The sequence below is a fragment of the Triplophysa rosa genome, linkage group LG2 (genome assembly GCF_024868665.1).
Source record: "Triplophysa rosa linkage group LG2, Trosa_1v2, whole genome shotgun sequence".
Taxonomy (NCBI): Eukaryota; Metazoa; Chordata; class Actinopteri; order Cypriniformes; family Nemacheilidae; genus Triplophysa; species Triplophysa rosa.
This window is the reverse complement of record NC_079891.1, coordinates 1701750-1712685: the sequence shown is the minus strand read 5'-3', so window position 1 is coordinate 1712685 and position 10936 is coordinate 1701750. Positions and strand designations below refer to the sequence as shown.

Below are 10936 nucleotides of genomic sequence, written 5' to 3'. Positions count from 1 at the left end.
CATTTACATTTTTTTGGAAAACATTTAAAGCCACAAAGAATTCTTTCCAATCTTTGAAACAGTGGTGGGATTTTGGAAAAGTACAAATTAAACAGCTATGTCAACAGCACACTTGAAATATCACTGTACAGATGTCAAGAGATATGAAAACTTTGGAGGCATCAATAGTAAAGCTTCAGGAGTTAGTTGATTTAACTGGGGAGAATAGCTGTTTGGAAGCTCTGTCATTGAAAAAGACCCAACTTAGTGACCTTATGGGGGTAAGGCGCGAGGTGCTTTGGTCCGGTCCCGTTTTCTAAATGTTGACCAAATGGATGCTCCAACTAAATTTTTCTTTAACTTGGAAAAGAAGGCTGGACAGAAAAGTCAAATTCATGCACTACTTTCTGTATCTGGCACTTTATTGACTGTCTTTATTGATATTAGAAGGAGAGCTGTTTGTTTTTATGATTAACTGTACAAGTGTGAATGTGACGAAGAGCCTGATATTGACAATACTTTTTTTGAAAAATTGTCAAGGGTGTCTGAAGAAGGCTACTCGAAACTCAACAAGGCATTGAGCCTAGAGGAGTTGCACAATGCCCTGAAGGGTATGGAGTCAGGGAAGGCTCCAGGCATCGACGGTCTCCCAGTAGACTTTTATAATTTGTTCTGTTCAGTGTTGGGGGAAGATCTGCTTGAAGTGCTTAACGAAAGCTTGGCTGAAGGGCGGCTGCCGTTGAGCTGCCGTAGAGCAGTTCTTACACTCCTCCCAAAAAAACGAGACTTGACTGACATCATAAATTGGCGCCCTGTGTCCCTTCTGTGTACAGACTACAAGCTGCTCTCCAAAACATTGGCAAACAGACTAAAAGAGGTAATGGAACAAAGTATTCACCCGACCAAAGTTATTGTGTACTTAATAGGTCTATTTTTGATAATATTTCTTTATTGCGAGATTTTATTGATGTTTCAAAGTTGTTCAATTTGGATTGTGCTCTGATTTCTCTAGATCAAGAGAAAGCATTTGATCGGGTTGAACATAATTACCTATGGAAAACTTTAGAAGCATTTGGCTTTTGCCAAGAGTTTGTGACCAAGATAAAAGTCCTGTACACTGATGTTGAGAGTCTGCTGAAAGTGAACGGTGGCTTGTGCACTCCTTTTAAGGCTGGCAGAGGTGTCAGACAAGGGGGTTCTTTGTCCGGAATGCTCTATTCAATAGCAATAGAACCTCTATTACAGCAGATAAGGAAAAAATTGAATGGTGTACAAATACCTGGTTTTAACCATAACGTCCATTTATCAGCTTATGCTGATGACGTAATTGTAATTGTCAATAATCAAAGCGATATAGAGATTTTATTTAAATTAATTGAGGATTTTAATGTCTTATCCGCCGCTAAAGTGAATTGGAACAAAAGTGAAGCTTTAGTGTGTGGAAAGTGGGCGAGTGGGAAACTAAGATTTCCTGAAGGTTTACGTTGGAATACAGAAGGTTTTAAATACTTAGGAATTTTTTTAGGAAATGAGACCACTGTACAAAAAAAACTGGGATGGAGTTGTTGAAAGACTTGAAGGTTGTTTAGCTAAATTGAAGTGGTTAGCCCCAAAAATGTCTTATATGGGGCGCATTTTATTTATTAATAATTTAGCTGCTTAATCTCTCTGGCATAAACTAGTTTGTATTGATCCACCTCCAAAATTGTTAACAGAAGTTCAAGCTTTATTGGTAGATTTTTTTTGGGACAGATTACACTGGGTCACTCAGAGTGTTTTGTTTTTGTCAAAAGAAGAAGGAGGACAGGGGTTAGTAAACCTGCAAAGCAGGACAGTGGCTTTTCGGCTGCAATTCATACAGAGACTTCTGTTGGGACCAAATGATTTAAGATGGAGAGCCACTGCATGTGCTATGAGGCTGGGAGGTCTTCAGTTGGACAAAGCTCTCTTTTTTATGGACCCCTTAAAACTGGATTTTGCCAACGTACCAATTTTCTATCGCAACCTTTTTAGAGTCTGGAGTCTTTTTAATCATCAAAGGGCATCATCTACGAACTCTCTCTTCTGGTTGTTAAACTAACCTATAATACATGGAGCCCGGTTGGACATTTCTGTTGGTGACCACACTTTTCCTGGATTGAATAATCTGCTCTGCAAATCTGAGACCACTACGTTAAGACATTTGTTAAAGGTGGCTGGACCTACTTTTATGAACACTGAACAAGTTGCTTCTCATCTCGGAATATGTTCGACCCGTAAAGTTGTTCAAATACTGACAAAGTGGAGGTCTGCTTTATTAACTGAAGAGAGGAAAGCATTAGCAGATTTTTGCAGTGGAGTAAAAGCTCCTAATGTTGAGGACTCTTTTCCAGCTATTCTTTTATCTCCCAATCTAGATGATTGTATGGGATGTTTTTTAAAAGATGGCAAATCTTTGTGTTTGGATTTCTTTTCAGTTACTGGGAAAATTTTGTACAAAGCTTGTGTTTTGGTTTTTTATAAAAAGTTTTTAAACAATAAGATAGACACCCCATGGCGTTTATCAAAATAGATGATGATGTTAAACCTGAATGGAGAGTTTTGTACAAGCCACCTTTAGTAAAGAGAGTAGGAGATATACAATGGCGAGTTCTTCATGGTGCAATTGCTGTAAATGCTTTTGTTTCTGTTTTAAACCCTGAAGTGAGCTCTGATTGTCCTTATTGTTTTAAAAGAGAAACTGTTTTTCATGCTTTTATGGAGTGTTTTAGGTTAAAATATTTATTCATGGTATTAAGGAGTCTGTTTGGTTGTTTTAATGTATCATTTTCAAAGGAAATTTTTATATTGGGTGCTAAGTATGTGAAGGAAAAACGAAATGATTGTCAATTATTGAATTTTATATTGGGACAAGCTAAATTAGCTGTTTACACCAGTAGGAAAAACAAGATTGAGCAGAAGTCTGGGCAAGATGTTGTAGTTTTGTTCTCAAGTCTTGTAAAGGCTAGAGTTTTGATTGATTTTAATTTTTATAAATCATTGAACGATTTTATTTCCTTTGAACTGAAATGGTGCAGCAAAGGAGCGTTGTGCTCGGTTTTTGAAGATGAACTGTTTTTTACATCTATTCTGTGATTATATGTGATTTATAGTTGGTGAATTGTTTTTTTCTGTCCATTTGTAATAAAGAGCTGTTTAAAATCAAAAATCTCTCTCTCTCTCTCTCTCTTTCTCTCTCTCTTTCTCTCTCTCTCTCTCACCCAGTCTAACACACACACACTGACCCCGCACACAAACAGATGCACATGTGACTGGGGCGGATCAGGGGTTTGATTCTTGTCTCTCTTGTGTCTTCATCCTGATGGTGAGTGCGCGTGTGTGTGTCGATGAAGGTTTACATTAGTGAGTGTGTGTTGTGCTTTTAATTAAATTAAAACTACGAGCAGAAACTCGTCTTGTGTCTGTATGCCACAGTTTCTTCTGAGTTTAAAGACATGCTGGAGAAAGAACAAAGAAAAGTTTGACGTGACACATTTATGAATCTTGAACTAGTGTGATGCACCTGAGATGCTCTTCGGCACATTCACACATTGTGCAAGATTTGAGAAGTGTGACTGCAAGATCGAGACAAGACAAGATCGGTGGTGTGACTGCATGTATCACTTTTAATAAATCCTGCAAAATGGCTACGGCGTGTCAGAAAAGGGGCGCATTGAGTTACGTTTGGGATTGACTGATGTAGAGACGGGCCGCAGCTGGGGGGGGTGGGAGTGATGGAGGTACGGGCGAGGCACATCAGCAGAGAATGTGGGACCCATCACTGAGAATAAACGTGACATGGGGTTTTTATTAGTGGATTAGTGCATTTGTGTTAGGAGTGTGTGGATATATTGTGTGGATATATAAAAGTGGTCTTCTGCAGGTTTCTGCTCTCTGAAGGTTTAGCTTTCTTGATTCTTTTCTTAACTGTAATTTTGTGTCAATAATATTTAGTTTTATTTTTCAGTGATGGACCCATTCAGTTGTTATTCATTTCCATACAGAAGGTTCATTTAAACTTTGAATGTTGTGAATTCTTGAACAAATAACAAAGGTTATTGAAAATTGTTTGTATCGAAAAATCCAATACCATCATAATTGTGAACCCAGCATCATTTATTTATACTTTATATACAGATCCACTAGGCTGCTAATATAGGTTGTATTGGCTTTATTACTTAAATTAGAAACTAATCCAGAACAGATGCATTTTCACACAACAGCATTACGTTTAGACTGTGATGTCATGAGCGTGGCAAACACCAGCAGAATGTCCTGTGATGATGTCATAAGAGCATGTTTAAGAGTATCTCTCATATGAGGGTTTGTTTTTAAATGTAACACAAACTTAGATTTTAATTTTAAATAAACCATTTAACTGAGAATATTACATTTCTTGTTACCCTATAGAGACAGTAGTAAATCATGATTCACATTGTTGCGTTTTTCCTAACCGATCCCTTCGATAAGCCAAATTCGTATATTTCAAAATATATTCATACATATCAAAAGACGTGAGAAAAGCATATTCTACAGAGCGAAGCGGTATTATTTAACAAATTGTGTTTGGTCGGTGTGTTTAAGTGCCACAAATGAGCTCTGAAGCTATGTGTGTGTGTGTGTGTGTGTGTGCGCACGTGTATGTGTGTGCATGTGTGCGCGTGTGTGTGTGTGTGTGGCCTTTATACCCCGGTGGGGACCTAAACCTGAATGCACACCAACACATGGGGACTCGTGTCACCGTGGGGACCAAAATTGAGGTCCTCATGGGCAAAAAAGCTAATAAATTGTACAGAACAATATTTTTTAAAAATCTAAAAATGCAAAAAGGTTTCTATGATCTTTAGGGCTATAGATAGGGGATAAAATATACAGTTTGTACAGTATAAAAAACATTACGCCTATGGACTGTCTCCACGGAGATAATAAACCAGATGTGTGTGTGTGTGTGTGTGCTTTATGGCATTAATGACTTTAGGATGCATCAAAACACTTAACCTCACTTAACACAGACTAATTCCTCCTGAATTGCTCTTTCAGACATTTTCTGCTCATGGGTGTGTGTTTGACAGAGTGGTTCTTGTAAATCCTACATTGTGGGGAGATAATTATCCAAACTGAATGTTTTTTTTTTTATTGTAAAAGTGCAGAAAGTTTTCTGTGAGGGTCTGATTTAGGGCTAGGGGACATGTATTATATCTAGAGAAAGTCCCCATAAAACATGAAAGCACTACGTGTGTGTGTGTTCGTGTCTGTGTGTTTATCTTGGGTGTGTATTGGGGTTCATTTCCACTCAGAATTTCTGTGTGTGTTGTGTACACGATAAATGCTTTCAGAATGAAGATGAACCGAACTCTTTCCTGAAACGTTCACTAAAGCGAATACGATGTAAACATGACGTAAGTGATAGAAAGTCTCTCTACCTGCTGACTTTCTGCTAACGCTGACCTGATTTAAACTTCACATTTCGGGGCCGTCGTTGTCATTCATCGGGCTATTCTGAGATCTAATGTGGCCCAGATGAGAGCGGGGTCGAGGGATGGAGAAAATGAGGTTTCCCTGTGGTGTCCAGGCTAATGACTGCAGCGGGCATCTTTCATTGGGCCGGGTGGATGACGGTTTGTGTGTCCTAATCGAGTATTGTGTGTCCCTGACCTTCAGCGTTTCATTAATCTTACCTTTGCGTCCTTGCCTCTCGCTTCCTGAGAACAGAGGAATATTTTGGGACGCGGAGGTGCGATTGTCTCTGAGGGCCATGAAAATAGGAAGAGTCGCTTTTTTTATCGTTGAATAATTTATGGCTCTATTTGGCGTCTACTATCTTCCCCGCACAATAAAGTGAGACGTACTTCTGCATTCTATTGAAATGTAAGTGTCGACAGCTGTTAAACAACATCACCTCAGCCTAGAGGAAAATGTTATTGCTCATTGGTTTCTCTTTATAGCTCAGGAGATTCTCAGTTGCGTTTCAACTTAAAACACATCTGGATTTGAGATGAGAAAACGTTTGGGTTGATATTGAGATCTTCAGTAATATTGACTTTTGATTGCAGACTTGACAAATCTGAGCTCAGTTTGAGACATTGTTGACATCTCTTCTCAAACTTTAGTGAGATTTCTGACTCTGTTTCTCAGGAGAAATATCTGAGACGCACACGAGCAAAAGTTTGCATATAGAAACATTGAATCGGTATTTGTTTCAGAGTTTCTTTATGAATATTGCGATAATAGATACTGAGATGACAACAATCGCAAGCTTTGTGCTGAAATCTAATGCGCTGCCTACACAGCATGTTATTGCATCATAGCTGCGCGTCTGCTGTTCAGAAAACTGCATCATTGTGTTAACCTCTGCATGACCTTATTATGGCAGAAATCCATGTCCTGTATAACCCGTGGATGAGACAACATTAGAATGCATCATGACAAGCACATGTTTTAGAGTTGGCCTCACGTCACGAGAGTAATTTCTATGTCATGTGATTTGCTATCAATGTTGTTTCAGTTTTAGTTTAATCAAGTTAAGCTGACAGTCGGTAATAAGCATCCTACGTTACCATTATTCCGATTCATTATTTAAATCGAACGTTTCTAATAAATATTTTGACACATTACTTTTGTAATATAAAAGAAACAAAAAAAGAAACAACAAATATAACAATAGTAATAAAACAATAAATAACATATTAGCAAAAATATTCCAATAAATTAGTTATTTCATAACCCAACAGTTGGGTCAAACTTGTAACCCAATAAATTGGGTTAAAATATCACAACAATGGGTTGGTGCTATAGTAACCCAGCATTGGGTTATTTGTTGGGTCAATTTTAACTCAACTGTTTTTAGTGAGTATATGCGTATAAATGACAATGACTGTTGGGCAATTCTGTGAAAATGTCAACCTTACCATAAAAAAATTCTACGTTTTTACTATGCTAACAGCACAGATATCAACATTTGGTGGTTCAAATACCCATGTGAGGTCTCTCTTCAAGTTTTTAAAGTATTTGTTTTAATTTTAGTGCATGATTTTTCATAGTCAGGTAAGTGCTATTTTCAGGATTGTCACATCCATAACGGTACATACTGTATTCCTCATGAATGAATATTGAAATAAAGCAACTATTTTATGTTCTATAAAGAGACATTCATTGGGTATTATTGCTTCTGGTTTGCATCTTTCAATTCACAGAAATCCAACAATGTTTGTCATCTCCCAAAAATCGTGTCCATTTTTTGTCGCATGTTTATTTTCCTTTCTTAAAATGGAAATTGTTTTCATAGACTGACATTTTTCTGATGTTTAGACGCTATCAACAAGGGTTTAGTAAAATGTAAACAAATGGTTCAAAATATTCTTAACAAATACATTCTCTGAGCATTTTTATGTCAAGTCTATAACGCGAAATGTCACGTCTATAACGCTGGAATTGCCCTGTTGCAATATCGTGTAATACAGATGCCAAAGTTCAATTGTACGTGCATACAATATGCCTATTTTTGCCTGCATATGATACGCCAATTTTAGTGTGTGTGCATATTAAACGGCAATTCATCCTATTAATCTGCACCCTAACCCAAACCCTAAACTTAATGGTAGTATTTGAATTATTTCAATGTTTCCTCTTCATGTACGTTGCAAAATGGCTGCTCTCCACTGAGCTGCTCACAAACATTGGCGCATCATATGCACGACAATCGGACTTTGGTGTACGTATTACACGATATTTCAACAGTATGTTATTTATACGCAGATCGATGAGAACGGGTAGCAGTATAGCATCATCAATGCTTATTTTACCAGCATGTCATCCTAAATGGCATGAAAGATGTAGCAGTATAGGTGGGCGGCTGAGATTGATAAATATATGAAATTTGGATAATTTTTTGCCGTCTTAAATTTGGCTTTTCTACGTACTTTTTTTACATTAGTCATCAACTCATCAAACTAAGTTAAGCAATTTCAACATATTTTTAGAAGTTACCCAAAAGGCCACTAATTAAAATACAAACAACTTAAATATTGCAGCAAAACATCCATTTTTTATTTAAAGATATCAGGACCAACATAGTTTTCATAGTTTCCAAGTCATTTATAATTTTATTGAAGAGTGAAAATCATGCCGGTTTGAAATGACACGATAGTGAACAAATGATCAAGTAATTTTCATTCTTGTGTGAACTATCCCGTTAATGCATTCTTGACTTAACCGCAAAATTAAGATCATGATGGAGATTTTTTGCGTTTTTTCCCCCCACTGAATGTTTTATAGTGTGTGTTTGTGTGTAGACATGTATTTGTTTTTGTGTGTCTGTTTTATCCCATTTGTCTTGTAAGTGGGTTAGCTGATGTGATGTAGTGGTGTTTTGGTTTGCGAGGCACGTAGCCTCGGCGTGTGTCAGCTCTGATGTGTTTGCCCCCGCAGCCCGTTCTGATACACCCTTAATCCACGGTTTCACATGCTGGACGGATGCTGCGTCTTCTGCACCCATCTCACTCATTCTGCCAGTGCTGACCCACTGGGACAACAGCCTATTAACTTCAGCATCCCATTGATTTATCAATCAGTCCAACATTAATGTCCAGCAGCAATGTGCTTCGCTTGATTTCGAGGCACAGAATCCTTCAGGAGAGAAAGTCGAGCGTGATGACATTGACAGGATAGATAAATGAACGTTTCGTCCTTTCATCACTTACCGAGTCAAATACGAGGCGTTTATTTACCAAAAATAATCTTGAATGGCTACTATGAGAGATCTTGTGTAACTTTGTAAAGATGAACTTCAAGGGTCATGTTGAGGTCACGTGACCCCTCTGAAGACTTAGACCGGAGGAAAGAGACCTTGTTGAAAGAACAATTTATTAGAAATGTCAAAGCAGCTGTATTTCTGAAATAGTCAAGATGTACGTGAAGGGAAAGCAGACGGTGTTTAATGGTGTTTAGAGGAGAAAGAGGAAGTGATGAATGATATATTATATTCTATAAAAGCCTTTCTGATGAAACACTGTCATATTTAACCAAACATTCGTTTCATCCTGTTCTCTGCGAGCTCAGTCTCTTTATAGATTTCTTTCCTTTATTCAACACTTGAAATAATAGATCTGCATTCAAGTCAACTTTATTTATATAGCGCATTTTTACAATTTTCATTGTTATAAAGCAGCTGTACATGAAACATATTGAGTATAAGCAAAACATTAAAGTTATACAAGTTAAAAAAAACAAACAGACACACACACACAACAGACACACCCACATACAAAACACTCCACACACACAATATGCACACGTACTAACACACATAGACATAGACACACACGCACGCACGCACGCACGCACGCACGCACGCACGCACGCACGCACGCACGCACTCACACACACACACACACACACACACACACACACACACACACACAGCAGACACGCACACAGGTTCATACACACCCACATGCATGAAACATAACTCCACACGCACAGAGAACAATATACATATGACTTATTTTCTTAGGTCATTTTGCTCATCAAGAAAGTGCATCTTGATTCGAGAATTTTTTTACATTTGTACTGGAAAACAAGACAAAAACACTAAGGAAGAAAGTCATTTTTGCAGTGCAGTTCCCCTCTGGCAAAAACTGCAGCTTCTCTACAAGCTCGACAGTGCACAACTAGGCTAAATAATAAAAGAAAATAAACATAGTAAAAAAGGTAGATAATAGGTTTAATATTATCATTAATAATCTAATAGCAGTTGACACTTTTGTAGCGAGGACTTGTCGGGTCGCCGCTTCCCTCTTTCAGCTCTATCATCTCAGCTCTTGTCGGGTCGCCGCTTCCCTCTTTCAGCTCTATCATCTCAGCTCTTGTCGGGTCGCCGCTTCCCTCTTTCAGCTCTATCATCTCAGCTCTTGTCGGGTCGCCGCTTCCCTCTTTCAGCTCTATCATCTCAGCTCTTGTCGGGTCGCCGCTTCCCTCTTTCAGCTCTATCATCTCAGCTCTTGTCGGGTCGCCGCTTCCCTCTTTCAGCTCTATCATCTCAGCTCTTGTCGGGTCGCCGCTTCCCTCTTTCAGCTCTATCATCTCAGCTCTTGTCGGGTCGCCGCTTCCCTCTTTCAGCTCTATCATCTCAGCTCTTGTCGGGTCGCCGCTTCCCTCTTTCAGCTCTATCATCTCAGCTCTTGTCGGGTCGCCGCTTCCCTCTTTCAGCTCTATCATCTCAGCTCTTGTCGGGTCGCCGCTTCCCTCTTTCAGCTCTATCATCTCAGCTCTTGTCGGGTCGCCGCTTCCCTCTTTCAGCTCTATCATCTCAGCTCTTGTCGGGTCGCCGCTTCCCTCTTTCAGCTCTATCATCTCAGCTCTTGTCGGGTCGCCGCTTCCCTCTTTCAGCTCTATCATCTCAGCTCTTGTCGGGTCGCCGCTTCCCTCTTTCAGCTCTATCATCTCAGCTCTTGTCGGGTCGCCGCTTCCCTCTTTCAGCTCTATCATCTCAGCTCTTGTCGGGTCGCCGCTTCCCTCTTTCAGCTCTATCATCTCAGCTCTTGTCGGGTCGCCGCTTCCCTCTTTCAGCTCTATCATCTCAGCTCTTGTCGGGTCGCCGCTTCCCTCTTTCAGCTCTATCATCTCAGCTCTTGTCGGGTCGCCGCTTCCCTCTTTCAGCTCTATCATCTCAGCTCTTGTCGGGTCGCCGCTTCCCTCTTTCAGCTCTATCATCTCAGCTCTTGTCGGGTCGCCGCTTCCCTCTTTCAGCTCTATCATCTCAGCTCTTGTCGGGTCGCCGCTTCCCTCTCTCAGCTCTGCCATCAGGTCAGGGCATGAACTGCATCCTGCTCGCTGCGGTAGCCTCAGAACAATGAGTTAAGACAGCTGAGAGTAGAGTATTGTTCTACACTCCTTGATGCAGCAAGTACATCAGTTGTTATGGGAAGTGTTCCTGGTTCCG

General features: G+C 39.6%; 1 protein-coding gene across 2 annotated transcripts in view; it reads left to right on the top strand.

The window, feature by feature from the left end:
- The window catches only part of rgs3a (regulator of G protein signaling 3a), a 51159-nt gene that overhangs the window by 6319 nt on the left and 33904 nt on the right, over positions 1 to 10936 (top strand). Inside the window, exon 1 of one of the 2 annotated variants that reach the window (XM_057321053.1) lies at positions 3249 to 3322. The exons of the other annotated variant lie outside the window; for it this stretch is intronic. Within the exon in view, the coding sequence (XP_057177036.1) occupies positions 3320 to 3322 (3 nt within the window). The 5' untranslated portion in view covers positions 3249 to 3319. Of the gene's footprint in view, positions 1 to 3248; positions 3323 to 10936 lie in introns of those variants that run through there. 2 annotated transcript variants of the gene reach the window in all.